The 25,306-nt window shown below is 44.8% G+C and overlaps 1 protein-coding gene across 1 annotated transcript in view; it reads right to left on the bottom strand.

The window, feature by feature from the left end:
- Window positions 1–25,306, bottom strand: part of PPP5C (protein phosphatase 5 catalytic subunit) — a 349,815-nt gene that overhangs the window by 50,953 nt on the left and 273,556 nt on the right. The window contains exon 8 of the mRNA XM_086938408.1: window positions 22,939–23,081. Within this exon, the coding sequence (XP_086794534.1) occupies window positions 22,939–23,081 (143 nt within the window). The remainder of the gene's footprint in view (window positions 1–22,938; window positions 23,082–25,306) is intronic.

The raw sequence follows: 25,306 nt of genomic DNA on the forward strand, positions 1-25,306 counted from the left end.
CCCACAGCAGCACATAGCGCCCCTCAGGGTCCCCCACAGATCCAAGTTCCTGAAATGCAAGCGATCTTTTAACAAGGATGACAACCCCACGAGCATAAGAAGAATAGGAAGCAAACCCCCTGGCCGCAGCCCACCTCCCGCCAAAAGTGGGGGAGGGAGCGGGGCGCAGATGCGTCTCCTGGAGAAAAGCAACATGAATAGCATGCCTGTCCAAATACTGGATCACACTACGACACTTCCTGGCATCATTAAGGCCCCGTACATTCCAGGACAAAATCGAGATCTGATCTACAACAGCAGTCGACATCACACAGATTCAGGGCCCCACGGGACCCAGTAAACAAATACAGGGCATCCAACTACCAGCAACAGCCAGCGATAGGTCCACGCCCCAGGGCACGGACAGACCCCCACATACACTCCACACATTCCCCAGTCATCTCCGAACCAACCAAACAAGAACACAACAACTCCCCCCCCAACCGACCCATCCATGCAGCAAGCACTCAGGACAGACTGCGCGCCGCGCGCCGCCAAGCCATCCCACGCGGCCCACAACTCGCACACGTGCTGCGCTCGCAGAGTGCGCCCCGTCACGTGGCAGCCTAAAATGGCGGCCGTTGCACTCGGGCCCAAAATGGACGGGAGCACAGATCCCAGGACCAGTCCCGCCAGATAGAAAAGTGGAACAGCCTGGATAGCGGGCGCCACGACATATCCGTGCACTCAAACAACAGCAGCAGCTCCCAAAGCGAACCAGAAGTCCCAGGCAAACAGACATGGACAGCTTCATCCCCACCCCCTCCACCCACCTGACACCACCCCAACTATCAGGCCACAAACACCCCCCCCCCCCCATCCCCCAACACACATCCAGTCAACCAACAGAGGACTAGAATCCAAACAAAAGGTAAACATGGGGCACACCCTCCGGGGAACCTTCCAGAGGTGCACGACGCCACTCCCTCACGCCACGCCAGTGTCCGCGCCAACAAGTATCAGGCGGCCCCAGGCACAGCGCGGGGGGGTGGGTGCCCAGAGCGCGACACCAAATATCACCATCCTGCGGTGCCATACCAACCCCACAAAAATAGCAAAACGCACTCATTCATCACAATACAGACATGACCCACGCATCAGCAAAAAAAAAAAAAAACGGACGATAGCTAGGCCGCAAATACTGAGAAGGAAGCCAGCAGGGCTCAATACAAAAGATACACGTCCACAGTACTCCAAAAAACGGGAAGAAGATAGACAAAGTCCAAAGTCACCAGAATCAGGCGACCTCCTCCTCAGCCGCCGAATGTTCACCCTCCCGATCTCGATCGTCACCCCGATCTGCAGCAGTTCGCTCGCGCTGGAGGCGCTTCGCAAAGTCCTCAGCATGCTGTGGGTTGGTGAAAAAATGTTGTTTAGCCTGATGCGTCACTCTAAGTTTAGCCGGATAAAGCAAGGCGTAGTCCACTTGGAGGTCCCGAAGCTTCTTTTTCACCCCCAAGAACTTCCGACGCTGGTCCTGCACCATCGGTGTGAAGTCGGGGTACATGGTGAAAGACACCCCTTCGAAGGAGAGAGCCCTGTTAGTGCGGGCAGCCTGAAGAGCAGCGTCTCGATCACGATAATTCAAAAGGCGCGCAATGATGGGACGCGGTGCAGCCCCAGAGGCCGGGCGAGGTCCCAATGTCCGATGCGCTCTCTCAACGATGAACTGGGACGAGAAAACTTCCGTCCCAATGGCGCCCACCAGTAGCCTCTCCACATAAGTCTCCATTTTGCCCACATTCGTGGACTCCGGGACACCTACAATGCGCACGTTGTTGCGCCTACTCCTCGCTTCCAACTCTTCGTTCTTAGCGGCAATGACACGCAAAATATTGTCCATTCTCGCCAGTTGGGTGGTATGGGTGGCCGCCGTGTCATCATGGTCCGAAATGCGCTGTTCCGCCGCCGTCAAGCGCTCCTCATGCACGTCCAATTTCTGAACGACCGCATCCATGCGCGACGATATCTTGTCCACTTTGTCCACTATAGTGGCGAACCCCTGCCTCATCTCCTGCATCATTTGGGTAAAGTCCGGTGGTGGTGGGTGCGGGACACTCTCAGCGACATTCGGGGGGGGGGACCGCGAAGTCCCAGCTTCCTGGAGCAAACGCGTCCCACGCCTGGCCCCTCCAGAGTCAAAGGACAATTTGGACTGTTTAGTGTCCGGCTTCCCCATAACGGTGGTGCAGTAGGGGATCGAGGCAAATGGGAGTCAGGATATAGGTCGGACAAGGGACCCGGCCAAGTAGAAAGCAGCTCGAATCGTGGGGGCACGAGCAGGCCAGCACGCCCCGCCACTCCCAACGACGAGTAATGGCCGTCTCCGCTTCTAGCCCAAGGGGGCAAACCCTCAGAATCCAAGTAGAAGATCCGTTGCGTCTCCGTAAGCGATGGTATCTGGACAGGCAGATGGGAAAGCCGAGAGATAAGTCCGACAACAAGGAAGAGCCAAGCGTCTCGCCCGACCAGCGAACGGGCCTGGCGGAGAAGGGCGGAGCTAGGCCTACACCCCACGTGCAGAGCCCCGGACTGGCATGAACAGTGATGCCGGGCAAGACGGCATCAGACTTCCAGAGCGCGAGTCGGAGAAACTTGGGATCCTCATAACTTCGGCCAGCAACCTTCGAATGGCTCAGGAGTTGGACCGTGGGTGGACAGGCGATATCCCAACCGATCCGTGGGGTCAGTTCAGGGCGCAGCGATGGTAATCAGGATACCTAGGCGGATAATAGCTCCGGGCAGCGGGAGCCTCACGACAGTGCGGCCATTCCGCAGTGCGCCCTCTAGCGCCCCCCCGGCCTCAAGAACCCTTGTTAAGCCATAACACCAGACTGCACCCCATGTTATGTGGCACTAGTCAAGAAAAACAGCACCACACTGCACAGGCAGGCGCAAGACTAGATTGAAAGACACTGCACTGAACAACACAGAGGGCTGCTGGGGGCTCTGACCACTGCAGAAGGGGCTGGAAGCTCTGTCCACCTCACGAGGATCTACTGGGGGTGGAGGGGGGGTGGCACCACGGGGCCTCGTAACACCCTGTGACGGGCTGGGAGCTCTCACCACCTCGGAAGGGGCTGCTGGGGGGCCGGGTGTCTCTACCCACCCTGAGGGGGGGCTGCTGGGAGCTCTACCCACCCTGGGAGGTGGTTGCTTGGGGGAGCTCGAACCACCTCAGGAGGGGCTGTTGGGGGCCGGGGCCTCTGTACACACTGGCAGGAGGGCTGGGGGGCTCTAACCCCCTGAGGAGGGGCCACCAGGACCAGGAGCTCTGACCACCTGAAGAGGGGCTACTGGGGGTCAGGGGGTTCTAACCACCTCAGGAGGGGCTGCTGGGATGAGGGGGAACTCTACCCTCCTAAGCAGGAGCTGATTTGGGGCCTGGGGTCTCTACCCACCCTGGGAGGAGGCAGCTGGGAGCTCTACCCACCCTGGGAGGAGGCTGCTGGGAGCTTTACCCACCCTGGGAGGAGGCTGCTGGGAGCTCTACCCACCCTGGGAGGAGGCTGCTGGGAGCTCTACCCACCCTGGGAGGAGGCTGCTGGGAGCTCTACCCACCCTGGGAGGAGGCTGCTGGGAGCTCTACCCACCCTGGGAGGGGGCTGCTGGGAGCTCTACCCACCCTGGGTGGGAGCTGTGGGGTGTATGTCAGTGTGGTGCCCGGAGGCACACATTCTCCTGTTGAGAGGTGTTACTTTGGGTACACACATCTGTTTCCGCACGATGCGGCACCAGTGCCCCCAGGGGTGCACTGACAGCTGTACATCAGCCTCCCGCATACCTCATTACCACTCAGGTTTGGGGCGTTAAAGAGCCGCCGGTCACACTGTCGTTTGTCACTTTATGGTTTTGCGTTATGTTACGTATAATGTTAAATTACATTCCAGATAGTGTGTTATTGAACAGCCTTCTTGTAATCTCAGTCTTTCCTAAAATCCGTCGAGAGTAAAGTCTTTTCCGGATTTAAGCTTTTGGCTGATAGCGGAAGTGCAAACGTTGCAACTCTTGAATGTGTGTCTTATGTAACAGTCACAGTTCGCATACGTTTGAAACTCCGAACAAAAGAAAGGTGGCAAAGCGCTATGGAAATGTTAATAGGATAACATACCGAAAAAAATATGCCGGTTTTGCCCCCTCCATGTTCAGCCCGATTTTCACCCCTTCAATTTGGATTCAGTACTGATTTAGTGCTAACAATTTTCTGTAGAATGTTGCATGTTAAGCGATATATAAATAACAGATTGCTGTATTTCCAGAGGCTCAAATGATGACCCCGCCCTTGCAGAATGTGATGAGGGCCCCCTAAAAACCCCATATCTCACAAAATCTCTTTGCCCCATGGCTGGTGTAGGCCCCTCGAAGGGTTGGGGCTCTGGCCCCCCGGAGGTCCTACTCTGTCCTCGTGCCACAAGAGCTGCAGGGGCCGGCGTTGAGCCCCTGTAGTGTTGGTATAGTGCCTTTTAGCGCCTGGTAGGTAGTAAGATGTCAGTGTGCTTTACAACATACAGTAACACAACGTCAGAAGTACTTCATAATCAGAAAGCGATACGCGTTGCTATTCAAAAATATCCAGATTAAAAAAACAATCTTCCTATATTTGTTTTCAAGCCTTTGTGGGAAGCCCAGGGGCACGAGCAGCGCGCCCCCGTGCTCGAGTCGAGCCTGGACACAGTCAACAACAAAATACGCAGACGTGCACCCCCACACAAAGCCGTCACACTTCTCAACAACGAGCCACTAAAATGAGCTCACACAAACCCGTGCACACAAAACAATGCGCCATGACTGCTGTACCAGAGGGATTTTAGAAAAAATAAAAACATGTAGTGAGTGAGTGGCTTTCATTTCGAGAACATATACTTAAGACGCCCGTGCTCAGGGGACAGACTACTCACCCAGACAGGCAGCAACTGAGAACGCACCAGGACTGGAACACACCGACACTCCCACGACACCGGGGCCTGCTTGCTTCTCCTCCTGGCTCCTGCCCGGGGTCGCGCCACTCTGCCCCCGCCTACCCACGCGCGGCATCCAATAATGGATGTTGCACGGTGGGCCAGCCAATCCTGGCGCTGCATGCAGCGCCAGGATTGGCTAGGGTGGCACATGGACTGCTCGCCCTGGGCAGCCATTCAAACCCGGCCCGGCTGAAGCCGTACCTCCAGCCCCTTCTCTATGCCTAAGGGCATCGGCGCATGCGTGGGCAAGTCTCAGCCCGGGGGTATCATGCGCTCAGTGCTGGCCTGCTGCAGCTGCTGTCACTCAAGCAGCTGCAGCAGACCAGCAGCCCCGCCCCCACCCCCTCCGACCGCACCACACCATTGACGTCACGTCACATGATCCCGCGCTGCGCTGTTGAAGAGAATAATATTACGTCCGAGAATTTTACTGAATTAGTACTGAATTAGTGTAGTGCACGGTGCGCCAGGGCTTAGTGGGGCTACGCCCCTCCGCCCCAATGGACGCACCGCGCCTGAATGGTTTTACTTCTGAAAAGTATTTAAAGCCGATATTTGAGTGATCAAGCATCAAAGATATGGCTTTTATGTATTACTCTTTCAGAGCCATTCCAAATTAATAGAGCTTGTAACTTTTGGCATTACTGCTGTCAATCCTGCATGATGAACAGAGGTTATCACTGCAGGGAATCTTGCCTACGGTGTCCACTAAAATAATCAAGTCTGATGTGGTCACTATCACACTAAAGAAAATATTTGTCATGAGCTCAGAATGGTTTTCATTTAAAGTAAAAAGATCTTCTTGCAGAAAAGGTTGGAGACAACTGTGCTATAATAGAGCAATAGACTGACCTACAAACTGCTTGTTTCAACAGTGACATTTGGTTCAAAATAACTCAATCTTTCCATAAGCATTTTGTGACTTAGGGCCTGATTAAGAGTTTGACGGTCCATCGGCCCGCCGACGCTATGTTGGAGGTGCGGTGGCGGTCAGGGGCCGCGCAATTGTGGTCCGACCACCGTACTACAACTACGGTGGTCAGGCCTCCAGTGGACTGCCACAACAGCCAGGGAACACCATTTCTCACCACCAGGATTTCATGGCAGTGTTCAAACCATGTAATTCTGGCGTGCAGGAAGGGGCTATGGCGTTCCCATTGCATGCTTTTTTCATATCATAGGCATCACTGTGGAAATGCCAAAGAACCGCCCGCTTGACAACGAGAAAACTCGTAATCTGGCATGCAGTTGAGTTTGGGGGTGGGAGGGCGCTGGCGTGCTACCCTGCAAAACTCGTAATCAGTCCCTTAGTACGGCCAGGGCACTGTGCATGTGTGAACCATCAGAACCCCAGCATCCTCTATATTCCCTAGATGGCATCTCAACTTTGAAATTCATGCAAAGTCAAGCAAAATTCCCAGAGCTATTTGTCAATTGGATGGTAAACTTGCACATGAGCCCGAGCCATGGCCAAAAGGTTAAAATTGTCAATAGGACATGGTATTTCACATTAAGAGCACCAAAATTAAAATATATATATATATATATATATATATATATATTTATTTACATAGCTTTTCTATTCTATTCAAAATCTGGGTGCACCAACTACCAAGCCGAATAGACTGGGCACTGCATAAGCTATTCTAAAACCATGCTAAAAAAATACAGATTTTGAATAAAACTAGTATAGAACTACTGGAACTTGAATGCTGAAAGTGTCAATCTTCTAATGCATAGTAAGATCTGCTACATAGGAGCTTATGATTTAGAGACGATCTCTTACATCTACGGGAACAGGTAGGCGTTATTGTTTTCACTTTCCTATCTGTTGTGAAATCTGGCGAGGTTTTCACGTTTTTCCAAATTGTAACAACCAGCGATTAGCAGTGGGCAAACTTTTGTGCTATAAAATATTAAAGGGGACTGCTTTTCTAGTTTCTAAAAAGGAGTTTAACTGTTGTATGCCGCTTTCCCTTGTTCAGTCCTGTTGTCATATCTTCTGTCTTTAGTGCTTCTTACCTCTTTCTTCCACCCTTTCCTTACATTTATTCATTTATCTATTCATCATTTCTCTCACCTCCCTTCCTGTCCTTTCCAGCTGGCCAGTCCCACACCGTGTCAAGGATGAACAAGGCAGGAGATGTCTTTGCACCTCTTTAATAATGGATTGCAACAGGTAAAACGTTAATGGTATTTAACACGGCATCCGACTGCTCTTCTCTTCAGTCAAATGGCAACGATCTTAAAGATGATTTTCAAATTAGAAAATAAGATTCATCTGTGTTGTGAACGGTAGTCTGTTATGGCAAGATGAGAAGCCAGGGTTATGTTGCCCTGTTCTTTAACGCAAAACACTAAGAAGAAAAGCCTACATGCCATTAGTCCTGGTTCTGCAGCATACGAATTTTCACTGACGTCATAAACACTTGAATAAGAATACCAAGCTGCGTGGACCGTTACAGGAACACTTTTCTGTTTATTCTTTTGTTAATGTCAATATCATTGCCTTGCCGATAAACTCGTAGACAAATGAAGATCTAATATTAGTCAATCTTCATCTGGATTAATCTGGCTTTTCTTGAGGACCAGAAAATGACTGGAGTACACCCTTTTGCTCTGTTGATATAAAGAACCATTTCTATTGCACACTTTCATAAAAGAAGATTCGTTTTGGCTGTCAGTAGAGAGAACTGATATTCTGATGTCTGTTTATGTGGAGTGGGTGTGAATCAAATTAAATGTCCTCACTGTATGATATACAGAACCCACAGATCTGTGGTTATTAGTTTCGACTCTTCCAGGTAAGACGTCACAGCTCCTTTCAACAGGAGTGGATAACTGTAATGGGCATTGGTAGGCCATCATTTTCAGTTCCCATGTGAATTTCTCCCTCTAGAATGTGTGGTTTTAGGGGGAGTGGCCTTCTGTTTTTGATAGTGCCCAAGGTATTGCTGCTTTTGCATTTGCCACTGGAGGTATGCAATGCAGGTAGGTGACTTCCAGCATATGTGGTGATTGTGCCCCTCCATCACCATATTTTGGAAGGAAAATCTTTGGACATGTACAAAACACATAGGCTTCTATCCCAGCACATTACTGCTCAACAATTTGAGGGATGCGCCCAGTTACACATGAGGCAGCGTCTCATGCGAGTAGCGTCCTACGAACCCAGATACCTGCCAATAACCAAGTCATACACAGAGGGTAGTTGTACACGTCTTTATTCTGCTATGTGTAAGTTAGAACTCAGCATTCTAAGCCTATCTTCAACTCATCCCTCCAAAGCTTAAGTCGCAGGCCTACCGTGTACAGTGGGAAACAAAAAAGATCCAGCGTTTCTTTATATACAAGACACTAAATCTCCTGCTTTGTTAAATTAAAAGTTATACCTTTTCAAAATAGATAAATAACTTGATAGATGAATAAACACACAAATATATGAATAACTAAAGACTATTATAGATATACATTGTCGTGGTGCCTGAATCACACGTCCTGATCGGGTCACTGAAAACCAGGAATAGTCAGTCGAAGTGTCGGTGAAATGCACAGCTGAGGTGAAATCATCCACACACACAATCATCAACAGTCTGGCTGGCCCCAGTCTCTACATTGACAATGACGTTTGAGGGATGATGGGCCACATGTCCAAAGTGAGAGGAGTCTTTTGTAAGAGACTTCCCAGGACGCTGGGCAGTCACTATGTGTCCTTTGGTATTGGTGATGATAAATGGTTCAGCCTCAAAAGGAGCATCAGAATTTCTTTTTCTGTGTTATTTAACAAGTACTCAATCTCCTCTAGTAAAGATAACGTCTTTTGCATGACGTCATTTGTCAGCATATATTTACGTCTTCTGTTTGCGACAAAGTCCATGGTAGGAATGTCTCCCTCATTCTTGGTTCTGAGCTTGGTCCATTTGGGTAGCTTGTCAGTCATGGCTCTTCCAAACATGTGTTGCAGGGCTTTCCCCTGTTGTTGAGTATGGGGTCGAACTGTAACTTGAAGAGTAGTGTTCAAAACATCTTTGAGGTCGAGCTTCTCCAATGTAGCATGGTGAACAGCTTTCTTTAAAGTGCTCATGAACCGTTCTACCAGACCATTGCCCTCGGGCCAAAGAGGAGTGCTTTTTTTGATGCCTTATAGTGAGGCGATTTAGAACATTTTTGAATTCTCCACTATTACAAGGTGCACCGCAAGTCGCAAATATGCCATTTAACTTTTGAAAAACCTTTTCTTGTGTATTGGATGAAAGGTCTTCTACCAATGGAAAACTGGAGTATTTATCAATAGTGACTAAAAGAGGATGTCCCTTTTCAATCGGACAAAAGAAATCAATAGCAATTCTCTCCCACGTATGATGTGGCAATGCTCACATATTCAAAGCATGCTGAATGACTTGAGATGAAAGGCACAAGTGATGAGCAGTTAAGTCTTAAGTTTAACATGTCACTATGTTGGCTCGTGGCAGTGACAATTTGTTCTAAAGACATGGCATCTGGCGTGCTCGATTTCACTATAAAATTGATGTAGGCCTCCGCTGTCTTAGATGAGCTACCAGGACACTGCAATGGCACGCTTGACGAATAAGCTGCAGGATTTTGATCTTACCCTGGACGATGGAGAAATGCACAGTTGTATTCTTGCAACCTAAGACCCAGACGTTCAATTCAAGGAGGCATTTTGGATTGCCAAATATCGTCCAAAGTTCTTGATGAACACTCACTACTGTGAAATATTTTCCATACAATAACACATGGAAATATTCAAAAGCCCAGACCACTCCCAAACTTTTTTTTCTCAGGTTGAGAGTAAGCATCTTCTGTTTGTGACAGTCTTTTGCTGGCCTATCCCGGAATATGTCTTCGAGCATTCAGCGGTCTGCTGTGCTTTGCCAGGATTGCGACAAACTCGACAGGGCTAGAGTCAACTAAAACCTCTGTATGAAGTTTGGGATCAAAGTAAGCCTTTTTAGTTGCATTTTCAATAGCTTGTTTGATTGTTTTGGAATCTCTTACCTCATCCCCATGACAAACAAAAAGACACGTTCTTGTACGCTTGCTGGGCTGGTGTATGCTTTCACTCAAGAGTGGAGAAAGGGCATTGCGACCAAAGTGAAAAGTTGCCGAGGACGCATCGCGGTCGAGACAGGGATATTATTTTTGCATGCCAGCGGTTTTATTACAAATCGAATGGGACATTAACGTTTTCACTTTTCTCTAAGCCTACGCTGTGATTCGGAATAGATGACTATTGTGGATATTGGATAGATTCATAGCTACATAAATTTTTGGCTTATTCACTGGAAAAATTGAAAATTTTAAAGTCGTTAAAAAACCCACAGATTAACCCTCAAAGATATCTGGAATTCTTGCTCTATATTTATTGAGGCACGTTTTACTCGACTTTTGTGATGTTGATCCTTTAGAACGTCATCTTTCATGCTTACAAGAAGCTTCCATTACTAATGGAAGCCCTGAAGAAGTCCCTAGTTAGGACGAAACGCGTCGGCTGTATGGTGCTTCATCTGTTTTTTGAAATAAAGGAAACCAATCTGAGGAATCTTATGTATTTGTGACTCATTAAAAATGTAAACCATATGTCAAAAGTTGTGGTGCACCTTTGCTGTTATAATCATCTGTGCAAGAGATGTATGGTAGTTTGGGAATGTGCTAGGCATTGGGCTGCATAATGCTCTTGATAAAACAAGTAATTCAGTTAAGTAAAGACATGGATCTTCTGGGGGGGGGGGGGCTACTACTGCAAGAAACTTTATAAACAACCTGGGAGCTGTGGTTACTCCAAAGGGTAGCACTCTGAACTGATGATGCTGACCACCTATCACAAACCGAAGGAACTTTCGATGCACATGGTGGATGGGGATATGGAAGTAGGCCTCCTTCAGGTCAAGGGCAGTCATTAAGTCTCTTCGCTGTAGCACAGGAATGCCAGCATGTGAAAGTGCTCTGACAAGAGGTCGAATTTTGGTCTTAGGGATACGTTCTTTTTTAGAATCAGGAAGTATAAGGAGTATATCACCTAGCCAGGGTGTTGGGGCAGCACTGGTTCTATAGACGCTTTGTAGAGTAGGGCATGCATCACCTCTTTGAGCAGGCACTGATGTTCTGAGGGAGAGACTGCGTCTGTGAGGGGGAATGTTTGGTATTGTCTGTTAGAGTTCTAGGCAGTAAGTCTCTGCTATAATATCTAGCGTCCACTGGTCCTAGATGATCTCTGCCCATTGGAGCAGTAATCCCTGCAATCTTCCCCAGACAGGTGTTAGAGAGTCAGGGGAAGGGTAAGGAAGTCACTGCTTGGCTGCTTCAGCCCCTTTAGGGGTTGTGCCTTTCACCGTGCATCGCTCATTGGTGCATTTGTAGCCTCCCCTTTAATAACCCCAGAGGATGACTGTTGATGCTGTCGTCTGGGGAAGGATGTAGGGGTTTCAGGGAGGTAATTTTGCCCCTTCCACAATATTGTGTGCGGTAAAAAGAGCTGCAGGCAGATGGTGTTTGCAGGGAACCCATGGCCTTGGTGGGCACTGAGCCATTCTTAATTTTCTCCAACATCTCATCAACCTGCCGTCCGAAGAGGTTCTTACCATCAAACGACAGGTTGAGAAGATGTTGTTGAACTTCTGGTTAGGACCCAGGCATGCACAACCAGGCCTGCCTGCGGAGGAGGACACTATCATTGATACTTCCAGCAGCGTTGTCTGCTGCCTCAAGGGCACACCTGCTGTTGGGAATGATTTACCTTTCAACCACCAGCTCCTGACCATGTTTTTTTATACTGTTCCGGGAGGTGCTGGATCAGATCCGCCATTTCATCTCAGTGCGAACTGTCATACAGAGAGAGCAGGTCCACTGAATTAGCAATCTGGCAGACTGGGCAGTGACACTTATGCTCCCACATCATTCTTTTTGCTCTACCGGTCAGGAGCCAGAGCATCGCCTGTGCTTTAGGAATTCGCATATTTACGTCCAGTAAGTACGACCAGTGATTCCGGTGGTAATTGGCCCCTGATATGGGGGAGAAAGGTCAGAAAGGGTCACACACGCCTTCACTATCCCCTTGAAAATCTTGTGTGCAGGTCCAAGCATGCCCTTGAGCATGGAAAGGTATTGCATGGACCTATGGGTGGAGGAGAAGATATCCATAAAGAAGACCTACTCTTCAGGCGGTTTGCACTTCCATCTTGTGGAAGACTCTTCAGGCGGTTTGCACTTCCATCTTGTGGAAGACTCTTCAGGCGGTTTGCACTTCCATCTTGTGGAAGGTGGCTACACGCTGAAGAACCTCATTTAGTCATCGGTGAAGGCTTCGTAGGATACATGTAAATGTCAGCTGGTGGCTCAAAATCGTAATCGTCCCAGGAGTCCCCACAAGGATGTGGGTCATACGGTGGGTTGTACGGAGATCCTGAACTATCCCCCCACCCTCCCAGATGGAAGAGAGCCCTGAGGTGAATATGAGGTAGTGTCCACAAGTAGTAGGGGAGAAGCAGACCTAATAAGGAGTGTTACAAGAGGAGAGTTAGGTGGAGAAGGCAATGGAGCAGGTGGAAACGTGCTTTTATCATAGTGACTATGCTTTCAAAACTTCGGCTCCAAAGGTTGATTCAAGGCCACCTCGAAAGTCAATTTCCTCTTAGGAGAAACAGGGTATTTAGGCTTGTCCAGAGGCTCAGCTAGGATGTGACAAGTGGTAGGCTAAATGCTGATCCTCCGCTGCTTGACTCGAACTCCTCTTGGAGATGCTGGAGGACAGATGGTAAGAGACCTTGGATGCAGCCGAGGTGGGCATAGGCGCCTATATTTTCTGATCCAACGGGTTTTGATGTCCATGCGGAGGAAAGGTGGGTTTTGGCTTTGAGGGATTTACCTCTGAGGTGGGTCTCGTGGCTGGTTACAAAGGCAGGAGCCCATGTGACAGTGGAGAAGTTTAGGTGAGACGTGGAGGAGGACTTCAGCGCCAAAGTGTAAGCGGTTGTCAAGTCAGATCCTTCTACCTAGTGACCAACCATGGCATTGTGGTAGTGGCAAACTGGTGGCCTGGGAGCTTGAGGCTCTAACCTCCCCAGAGAGCAAATGAAATTCGATGAGCAGTGTGCTGGGTTGTAGTACACACTGCAACCACTTCTGACTGGCATTGCGTCCGCAGCGGCTCATCTTCCTCACGCTGGAATAGGAATTCTCGGCCAGCGATAGGTACTCTATGTCAAGGGCAATGACTTCCTGATGCTGGTAGCCCTCGATGTCTTGGTCTCCTAAAAAGTTGGCGGCATCATCCAGTTGTCAGTGCACCATCGATGTGGATGCCATGCGACCGGCCTGACAGTTCATAGAGTTTTTTTTTTTCATTTCGGAAGGAGAGACAGGCTATGCAGGAGTGCTCCTGATGGTCGGTAGACGAGCAGATGTTACAAAGTATATGGAGGTCTGTCCTTGGGTACTTAGACTGGCACTAGGGACAACACTGAAATTGAGTCCTTTCCATAACTAGGACATTCTTGCACTTTGAGGATGGTGTTGAAGGCCCGAGGGGGCCAGGCCCTGAGCAGGGTTTTACAGTGTCTAAATCTAGGAACCGACTAGAAAGGGTGCGCAATAAATAGAACTGGGCACACAATTGTACATTCTTCAGGCGAGGAATGGATCCGATGTGCCCAGCGAGAAAGCCACACAGCGTCAAACCGGAGCTCTAGGGGTGACATGCCACAACCAGATGGCAGAGAAAAAACAATTTAACAGTGGAGCTGATGCCCATGCACATTACCAGTAATAGGTGGAGTTATTAGATCTTGTGACTCGAAAAGATTTCTTTGAAGTAAAACAACTTGCACACGTTCGACCCAAACACCTGATGGCAGGAGTATGCACAACATGTGTATCTACAGCTACACAAAGAATTTCTCTTCCAATTCTGCTTGTTCCTGAAAAATGGAAAACATGGTGATCTTAGCACAGCACACCTTTTACTGGTTTTTAGTGGAGGGGAATAAATATTGTTCTGAAGAAGCTCTTTTTCCCATATATCAAACAAAAACAAAATGCTGCTACAAAATGGCTATTTTCTCTGTTCTCTCCATAAACCCCTGGTACCTTTATAATACCCAAGATGCAGGAAAACATGGATACAAATTTGGTTTAGATACCTTTTATGGAAAATAAATTGCTCAAGTCCCAAGCATGAACAACCCCAAACCCGAAAAAGGGGTGTGTACTGTGCGGAGACGCATCAGCAGCTAAAGGGTTAAAATGCAACATAGCAGCATGCAGAAAACAGTAATTTGAAGTCCAATATCATAAACCAAGGTCCCGAAATGGTAGTGACCAACAACTGAAAGTACGTGCTAGGGCACTTGGGGGCAGTCACATAGGCACAACTGGTGGCGTACAGTAAGCCCGGAGTGGAGCTTAGCAAAGCATCCATCACAGAATATGTGTAAAGATAGTGGAAGAGTGTTAGAGCTGCATTTCACAGCAGAAACTGTCATGCAGTGTGAGTGAAGCACAATTCTGTGTTTATCAGTTCCCACTGAGATGCAAATATTTATATGGGGTAGATCTGGATGAGGTAACAGACCTCAATGGGGCAATCTTCAGTCACGCCTTAAAGCCGGGGGAGTCACAATTGGGGTTGTCAGATAGTTTAGGCCTTGATCCATCAAGAACTGCCCCCAGTACCTCCTGATTGTACTTGATTTCGTATTTGCCACATCTTTCGTTCTAAAACTAAACCTAAACGGAACCAAAAAATGGTCTGTCCAAACCATGCGCAGCGGCTCATCGACCCTCAGTGCCTGCATATTTGAGCAGATGAGATCTAGCACATGCCCTGCAATTTGGGATAAGGATGTGACTAGCTGGGCTAAATCACAACCAGAAAGAGCTGCAATAAGATGAGCGCTATGAAGGCAGCTGGGGTTGTCGACGTAAAGATTAAGATCTCCCAACACTGTAAAATTGGCGTAGTGTGTGGATATCTGGGCTATGAAGTCTACCAGTTTCGGTGTGTGACTGTGTGGGCAATTAGGTGGCCTATAAAGCAGCAGCCCAGCAAAGGAGAGAGAGGGGGATAGTTGAATACAAAAGATTAGGCCTTCGATGTTGCTGATCTGGCCCAGGTTGGAGGTCGAAATCTCCCAAGAGTCTTTAAAAATAATGGCTACTCACCCTATGGGGGTCATACCTATCTCCACCCTTGTTGGCACACACTATTTGATACCTTGAGGGAATCGCCAGGGCCACGCCAGGGTTAGTTCCTTCCCTAAACCACATCTCTTTGAGGAATGTAATATCCCAAGAAGTATCCACAAGGAATTGGCAGATGTCGTCTGGGTGCTTAAGTACTGACCTGCAGTTGATTAGGTAGGCTTTAATATCAGTGAATCTGTAGGTTTGGTGAATGTTGTGTTCTGCTTTTCTCACCTTTTGCGCTGGCCTCGTGTTGAGAGTAAAGTCACAGGCCAAGAAACAAAACTCCTGGCACCCTGCCCCAAAGTCGGTGCGCAACATGCCTACACAGGTCTCCCCTTTTAATGCCATAATCTCATTGTGCACCCATCTTAAAGTCCTGCTGCTGTCATTTTGGGCAGCATGGCTGGCGCTGGCAGTGATTCATACGGGCTTGACTTTGGCGCACCCGCTGCACTCGTCCGCGTTGCTGTGATCCAGATATAGCAGCCAGGAGAGGGACTGGGCTGCTAACTGTACCCCAAAATGGCATCGGATTTTGTCCCAAAGGAGCAAGTGAAAAATGGCTCTCCTATTGGAACCTACCATGCAAGAGGGGCACCCACAGTCTGGTCTTCCGTACCAAAATATGTGCATTTTAAAAATGTCAAGGATATATATGTATATATATATATATATATATATATATATATATATATATATATATATATATATATATATATATATATATATATATATATATATACATACATACATACATACATACATACATAAATTCACTGAAAAAAAACATAGGTTTCACACCAGTTATAGTTACCTGGAAATTTTACTGACATAAAACCATTGAAATTCCCACGTTAAAGTTAGTTGGACTCACTATAACTTGCGCGTGTCATGCACTGCTGATGACATCACATATTACATCACTCATGACATGGTCAGTGACATCACTCATGACATCACTGATGACACCATCCAGTGAATGTGCGTCTTTCTAAATAATAAATATGTTTTATATATGTATATGTAAAGGTCGATGGAAGAATACATGTTTAAATAAGTGTCTTAATGGATGTTTTTAAAAAAAATTTGATTGGTTAACTGGCTTATTAAGTATATCTTAGTGAATACATATATTAGCGAGTATTGTTTAAATATTATTTAAATGTTTGTATCAGTGTTTCATTTTGTGTATAAGTGGCTGCATGGGTTGGTGAGTAGCTACATGTTTGTGTATATGGGTTATTAGATGTTTTTTAGTATCAGTATGACTGTATGGTTTGGTGGGGGTATTACTTAGTACATAGATGCATCAATGACTGACTCACTGTTTGTATGTGTTTTGAAGACAGCATATGTGCAGGACTGTATGGGTGGATGACTGTGTATATGTGTGTGTTAGTGAGTGAATGACGGGCTCACTAGTGTCTTTATCAGTAATGAAATATGTTTTAATCTAGTATATGTGAGTATTTATGTATATAAGTGAGTATATGTGAGAGTGAGAGATTGTAAGAGTTTCTTTTTAAATAAGTATGTGTTTCTATAAGTGATTGTTTTAGAGAGTAAGTATGTGTAAGTTTCTTTAGAAGTAAGGTGGTAGTGTGTGTATAGTTGTATATGCAAATAAATGGATGTTCAATAGTTTATTTGCATGTGTGAGTTTGTGTGTGAGTAACTTTTGGAAGACTGTCGGTGTATTAACGGATGTATAGGTGTCTCACTACATATGATGAGTGAGTATATGTATGAGTGACTATATAGAAGTGTTGGTGAGTGAGTGGATGTGTACATAAATGGTGGAATTACTGAATTGGTTGTTGTAACTGGTATAGGTATGTCAACTTTTTTTAAATGTTAGTTTTTATTTTTCAAAATGTGTTTCAAGGGTTACTTTACAGTGAAAGTAGGTCAGTCTCTCTGTCACAAGGATGGTGTCATGAGTGATGTCATGAGTGATGTCACTGACCATGTCAGGAGATGTAATATGTGATGTCATCAGCAGTGCATTACACGCGCAAGTTATATTGAGTCCAACTAAGTATAACGTGGGAATTTCAATGGTTTTATGTCAGTAAAATTTCCAGGTAACTATAATTGGTGTGAAACCTATGTTTTTTTCAGTGAATTTGATAGGTTTTTTAAATGCTAATTCCCAACTATAACTGGTGTGAAACCTATGGTTTTTTCAGTGAATTTCAAAGGTTTTTAACTGCTAATTCCTAACTATAACTGGTGTGAAACCTTTGGTTTTTTCTGTGAATTTCACACCTATGTACTTTTTAGTGAATTTCTAAGGTTTTTTTTCGCAAATGTCTATAGCTGAGAAAGTTATGTTTCTATAAAAATGAACCCTATATTGTATATTAATATAATATTTTTTTGAAGTATATTCATTTTATAAAAAAATATCACTGCGCAGAACCTATGTACAACCACTCAATATCACTTTTGAAACGTCACTGTTTCCCAAAATATAAATCCTCTATTTTATAGTATTATCAAAAAGCAAAAACACAAACCAACAACAAAAAAAATCAGGGCCTTATTTATGAAGACCTTGCGCCACAAGAGCGTCACTTATTTCCCATGTTTAAAGTGATGCACCGGCTGCACAAGACAATCATAAATAAGGGCCAAATGAAAATACCATTGATTTGCACCCAAAATCGTTTTATGAATAACATTTTAGAAACACTGCGCAGAACCTATATACAACCACTCAATATCACTTTTTAAACCTCACTGTTTCCCAAAATACAAATCCTCTATCTTGCAAATGTTCATAATAAGTATTATCAAAAAGCAAAAAACAAATCAACAGCCAATAAACTCAGGGCCTTATTTATGAAGGCCTTGCGCCACAAGAGCGTCACTTATTTCCCATGTTTAAAGTGATGCACCGGCTGCACAAGGCAATCATAAATAAGGGCCAAATGAAAATACCATTAATTTGCACCCAAAATCGTTTTTTGAATAACATAACTATCTGATTCCAAATATTCTCCATAGAGCAAACAAGTCTCTATCTAAATTAAATAAATCATTACTTACCTTTACAAATGCTTTGGGAGATTGAAAACAGTGTAAGACACACACCAATTTTTCTTTAGCAGAGCAAAAGGTGTGCACTCAATACACTGAAACCAAGACTGGCATAGAAAATCTCTAACTTTACACACATATGCCTTATTTCAACCAATCAAATGTCTTCCCTCACTATTTTCAAACCAACACCCTTCCCCCTCTCAAACCTTTCTATCTGTTACCATAGCAACTCCCTCCTAACTGAATTCTCAGGTTCAAAAGTTTATTCTACAATGTTGCAAATTAAGTCAGCAAGGATGTTTGACCACTCAATACACCAGCTTATGCAGGGCATTACTGCTTTTAGTGACTTTTTCTTAACCATTCAAATTGCTTCTTACACACAACACAACCATGCACCCTAACTTTCTGTTTTCAACTAACTGAATCCACCAATCATTGCTTGTGATTCAACAGCAGGGAGACTCCACAATTATTTTTTTGTAAACTCCTACTGTTCCAACTGCCATTTCATTCCGACACTTCATCTGACTGCACCAGAACCTTCTCACATCATGTGTTCTGTATGGATTATTGGACATAGCTACATCCACTGGGCTCAAAGGTATGCAGCAAGCAGAAATTATCACAACCTTGATTTATCAAATGTGGAAATTAAGTGGATTAGCCAGAGAGGATTGAGATGTCATCAATTGATAGAATTGGTGAAAACCTTTTTGCATCTGCCAAACCCTGACCTCTTAATAGTGCACTGTGGTGGAAATGATTTGGCACTATGACTGGGGTTGGTCTGGAAATGCTTTTAAAGGACACCTTTGATCAATTGATGACACTTTTTCCACAAACTGCCTTGGTATATTCCAATATATGCCAAAGACGGAAATGGAACTGGTCCAACCAATTTTGTCCACAATTTGAGAAAGCACGGAAACATGTGAATAAATCTGTTTCGGCTTACATGAGAGACTGTGGAATGGGTTCAATATACAATAATAACTTGCGTTACAACATGCAAAACATCTACAGAGGAGATGGTGTGCACTTCTCAGATGAGGGGAATAGAATATTCCTCCTGAATTTAAGACTGTGCATTGGAATCTACTTGTAGGTACCTAAATCAGCCACAGAACCCAAAAGCTCTTTTCAGAGCTACCCTACCTCTGATCATTCAAAACGTTTATCTTTTTCTAACTTTTTTCACAATTTTTCACCAAAGTACGCTCCCCGGTACGCTTATCGGTGCGCATACCGAGCGCTCCCCCACAAATTTTTTCAACTTTTTTTTTATTTTTTGCCTATATGAACGTCCTAAGCGCCCCTCAGAAAACCTAGAGGGTCAGGAAGTAAATACAGTGCCCCCTTCTACCCATTCCAAACGTTGTTTGTCCTCCATCTTGTGTCTCGATTGTACCGAAACACAAAATTGAGGACTCCCGTAACGCTGCCGGTGCGCGTACCGGTAAGCGCTCCATAAAAAAAGGTGGGAAAGTAATTTACAGAAAAACCACTGGAGACACTTTCATCAAATATAGAATAGGCCCTACTACATAGCAGTCCCTACCATTTGCCCAAATTTGGTGAAATTCCATTAAGACATTTAGGCTGCAGACCTGTCTAAATATCCGGAGGTAAATTACATGACCAAAACACACATGAAGTGTTAGAATTGACAACCAATTAAAAAGTTTTACATTTTCTACGATTATTTCCTGACATTTGATTGGTTATGTACATGAATATATATAAAAAAAACAGAAGGAAACACAGCCATTTTGACTACTACTTCCTGAAGTACATTTGAAAAGAAATTACACTGACAACTTCAACTGCTTCTTAAAGGTAAGTTGTTATTTGGAAAAGTGAAGTATGTTGTGCACTTTCAGTTAATTTGAGAAAAAATATTCTGTTAGTTATATACTATCCCACTGTAATAGAAATAGATTGAGATAGGCTTCTCTGTTATAGTTGTAGATTGAGTTAGGCTTCCCTTGTATTATTATAAATTTACTTAGGCTTTATCACATACACTTTTATATATTTCAAATTCCAGCCTAATACCATACACTACCCAAAGATAGCTTCACTATTAAAAAATTCAAACTGCCTGTCTGAACTTAAACACAACAGTGCCCTAACTCTACTGATATTTTTTTTTAATGCAATTTACAGCAACAAAATGGAAGGAGAACAGGATATTTCTTTTGAAATTGTTTTGGACAACAACACAGAAGAAAGAATTGCTGAAAATGATAACTTTGATTTTATGGATGAGTCTCTAGACCATGAATTAGTTCAGTGTGTGGAATCAATGGAATCACAGAATACAAATGAGGACATTCCAGACAACATATTATTAGAAGTTTTATTAAATTATGAAAAAGAATCAGAAGAATAAATTTATATTTAATAATCAAAAATTGTTCGATTCATTATTCATTTTTATATGTAATTCATCAAGTAGATCAAAAATGTTTAAAATATAAAGTGAGACTTATAGTATACTGTGCAACTTTTTTGTGTTACATAGTAAGTTTGCTCATAGTTACTTCCTTTCTCCTACTATATTATCTCCAATGTGTATTTAACATCTCTTTATCATCTCCTGCCTCCATGTTTCTGCTTTCCTGACAGACTACGCTATGAATTCCATATACCACAATAACTCCTGAAACAACATGCAAAATATCTACAAAGGAGACGGTGTATTTGTTGGTACTTAAATATAAAAAAAAAAAGGAACAATCAATAAACATGCAATTTTTAAAAGTGTCATTCTTTTTTCCCCATAGTACGCGCCCCAGTCCGCTTCCAGGGGCGCGTACCGGGCGCTTCCCCCGCAAAAATAAAAAAAAAATATATTATTTTTTTTGACCCCGCGGGGCCCTTTTAAAGCCCCCACATCAAACCTAGGGTTCAGGGAAGGTCTACTCTGCCCCCTTATGGTCATTTCCCCCTTTGTTTTGGCCACCTCTCATGTCTCGATCCTACCGAGAAACAAGATGGCGGCCGCTCCGGACGGTTTAGAATGTTTACAGACACCCGTGACCCAATCAGCTTTCCGTACGCAAGTCGCGTGACGCGCCCCGTGCGCTCCCCGGTGCGCGTACCGGGGCACGCTTACAGATATATATATTTTTTTGAACCTAAATTACTCAAAATCCACTGGAGCACATATCTTGAGACATAGCAAAGGCACATCGGGCAACCAGTCCCTACAATTTTGCCAAGTTTGGTGGAAATCCATTCAGCCGTTCGGGCTAAAAGTGAGGTCGACCGCCCTATGGAAATTAACATGGGGAAACGCGTTTTGGGACCCCCCCTTTTATCTCTGCCCCCGCTTCACGAATCCCCCCCAAACTTTCAGGGAAGGACCGGAGCTCGAAGAGGCCATTTTGAGGAAATTTTCAGGCAGATTCGTCAACCGGCGCCAAAGTTATTCCAAATAGAATTTTGAGATTTAACATTGAAAAAAATCCGCACTATAACTACCTACTATATATATAGTTAAAACAAGCTAATAAAATAAGGCAGTCAAGTGAGATACATCGATCACCAAGAGAGCCCAAAACCACTTACTGTGCACCCTGCAACACGCAGTAATGCACACAGCTAAAATAACACACAGAAAAGCAGGTAGCAGCAAGGGCTTGCACACTCTACAAGCCTGCTGCTTAGCCTATCTCTCCGTACCTGCCCAAGTGAGAGAGCCTGTGGTGATAAAAGGATTCTTACTCATTGCGACTGGGTGGGAATACTAGATTTAAGATAGTTGTCCTGTTTAGAGCCTCATGGGGGTAAGGAAGCGGGTGGACTTGCAGTCAAACTTTCATCAAAGGCTTAAGCCTATTTAGTTTCTCCTTCCCCCGAGCTCTAAATAGGGCGCTAAGAAAGAAATATGAACATAGAAACCAAATGGGTTGGTATATATGGCAGGTACAAGTAAGATGAAGGGAAGTTTCATAATTAAATGCACAAAAATAGGATACAAACAGAATCTTTGTGAGGTCAAAATGAAAGCCAATTAGTCCAGTGAGGCATTGGTGTAATGATTGCAACATGCGGACTCAGGGATTTGGAGGATACTAATTTCCTTAGTGCATTCCCACCTGTTTTGAACTCAGACAGGGTACCCTTTGAAAATACAATCAACCCTCAGGACACCCTAGACTATTTTAAATCCAAGATCCCACCTAATACCCAGAGCTCCCTTGGCTACCAAGGTTGAGCATGTCCAGATACACCGAAGGACTGTATGCCGAAACATGCCACTTGCAATTCCAGTGGGTGAGAGTCCTTTCATTCCGTAGGGTGATACCTTTGGGCGGGTACGGAGGGACTGGCTAAGCACTGTAGGGTTTCCCTTCTGTTATTGTATAATCAGCATCTACCTATAATGTCTGCGCTTGATCTACAGATCTGACCCCACAGCATTCTTTCTAAAGATGATATATGAAACAGAGCACCACCCTTGCCATTGGTTTTATACCTGTAGCTGGAGAAATACTTTATCAGGACTTTCCCCTTTGACGCGGCTGTAAAGATAGCATTTCAGCCTTTACCAGGTCCCACATGTATGCCCTGCATGTATGTGTAATGGAGCACCCCATAAAAGGATTTTCAGGGTTTCTGGTCCTAACTATGCATGGAATTGTTCTTACACCAGAGTCAGATACAAGGTTTTTTCCCTTACCAGCACCTTGCCATTAATACACTGAGCCAATGGCAGCCACTGAAAAACTTCACTGAAGAGCTCAAACATCTGAGCTGTATATTTGGCTTTAACTTCTCCTTCAAAACCGTAGATCTGATTCATGTTATCTGTCTCGTGATTTCCTGCAAGAACCAAAAAACAATTAAGACCCAGGAAGAAACTGCAAGTCATAGAAATTGGTTAGAGAATCGAGAGAAAAAACAGGAACAAAACAGAAGAGAAGTTGGCTCGGTGTGGAGAGACATTTAACTTTATAGGAACACAGAAGTAACAAAACAATTAATTATTAAAACAGACAAGAGACAAATGCGAGAGAGCTGGAGCCAGATTGTGGGTAAATGTAGATAAGGGAAGGGCAGGTACAGGGAATACAGGTACAGTCAATCAGGAAGAATGGAAGAAATATAAGAGATACAAACTGTGAGCTAAATTCAAGTGGAACTTTTAGCTCTGGCTTTTTCAGATTACCTACTTGGACTGTCTCTAAAATGAATAGGTCAGAATCTAATGGGGCTGTAATTACAATCCTGAGTTCGTTACTAAGGACCTCTCCTCCAGAATATGGACTAACAGCACACTGTCATGGAAAGCATTCCTAGCTAAGTATATATTTGATATTTTTAACTGAACATCTACAGATGCTGGGAGTAGATATGGTGGTGTGAAAATTTAGCAAAAAACTAAGTTCACCCACCTCCGCTTCTTTCTGGAACGTTTTGAGATGATCAGTCATGCCAGGTTTGAGAAAAAGGGGTGGGGTGGTTATGTTGTCCTCAAATGCAACTTCCCCATGCAATTCCCAAAGGGATTTCTGAACAGCGCTACAGCAAAAATGTCTGAACAGAATTACACATTTGACAGAAAGTAAGACCTTTACCAAGAAAGCTTGCTTTTTGTGATTTGGTGTAAATCCATTTAGTAGTTTTTGAGAAATTAAGGTACAAAATGTATAGATCTCTGGAGGGGTGGGTACACAGGTGTCCTGTGGTTAAGCAACTTCAAATAGACCAATCTTATTGTCTGAGGGAGCTTTTATCACCCCCATTGGCTCATTCCCTCCTGTGAGAGCTTATACTCTGACTGGCTAGCTGCAACATGAAGAGAAATGTTGTAACTGCCGTTAAAGGAACAGGTACTCAGCTGAAATGCCAGAAAATGAAAAAATAATGTATAAGGCCGTAGGGTCATTCTGACCCCATGTATCTTGGGGGGTGGGGTTCAAGTTCCAGAGGGACTCCTCAACCTCCCTACAACACACAGGACCACATTTTAACTTTAGTCCCACAAGATTCCTGCATGATCCAAAAACAATGAAAAATCAGGGTGGGTATCCTTTTGAGCAGGCTGGACCATGCGGCCACCCACGCATGGCAAAACTTTAAGGAGCACAAAAAAGGAAAATGCTACTTACCGGTATGCATCTGTTCTTGGCATGTAGAGCTGCAGAGTTACACACTATGCATAGATGGCCACCTAGTGTTGGGCCCGGATGCTTGCAGTTTGTTTTGTTGTAGAAAAGTCTTTGTAAGTCACGGGATAGGGGACTCCTCCTTTGGATGATACTGCGGATGGGCATCGGCTCCATCCCCAGATTGTTTTTCGCCATTAGGGAAGTGATGGAGCTGTACAAGAGGTAGTGATGTCCATGTGATTTGTATCTAATTAAAATAATACTGGAACAGATAAAGGTAGCCGGGTAGGCGTGTGCAAATCTGCAGCTCTACATGCCAAGAACAGATGCATACTGGTAAGTAGAATTTTCCGTACGAGGCATATGAGCTGCAGATTACACACTATGCATAGATTGTATAGCAGTATCCACATCCAGCGGCGACCACCAGTATCTATTGCAGTTGTTGGAAACAGTGTTTTTAGTACAGCCTGGCCCACAGTGGCTTGTTGTTTAGTTTGCACATCTACACAGTAATGCTTTGTGAATGTGTGCGGTGTAAGCCAAGTAGCTGCTCTGCATATGTCATCTAGGGGAATGTTCCCCAAGAATGCCATTGAAGCCCCTATCTTTCTTGTTGAATGGGCTTTTGGAGGAATTGTTAACAAGCGTTTGGCTTTCTGGTAACATATTTGTATGCATTTAACAATCCATTTGGCGATCCCTGATTTTGATATGGGGTTGCCTTTATGTGACGGTGGAAAAGATACAAAAAGTGCTTTTGTTTTACGAAAAGTTTGTGTCCTTTCGATATAGTACAGTAATGCTCTTTTGACATCTAAAGTGTGTAGAGCTCTTTCTGCGACTGTTTGAGGCTGCGAGAAAAATACGGGCAGCTCGAGTGATTCATTTAGATGGAATGATGAAATGACTTTAGGAAGGAATTTAGGATTAGTA

Source organism: Lissotriton vulgaris, chromosome 9, assembly GCF_964263255.1.
Source record: "Lissotriton vulgaris chromosome 9, aLisVul1.2, whole genome shotgun sequence".
NCBI lineage: Eukaryota > Metazoa > Chordata > Amphibia > Caudata > Salamandridae > Lissotriton > Lissotriton vulgaris.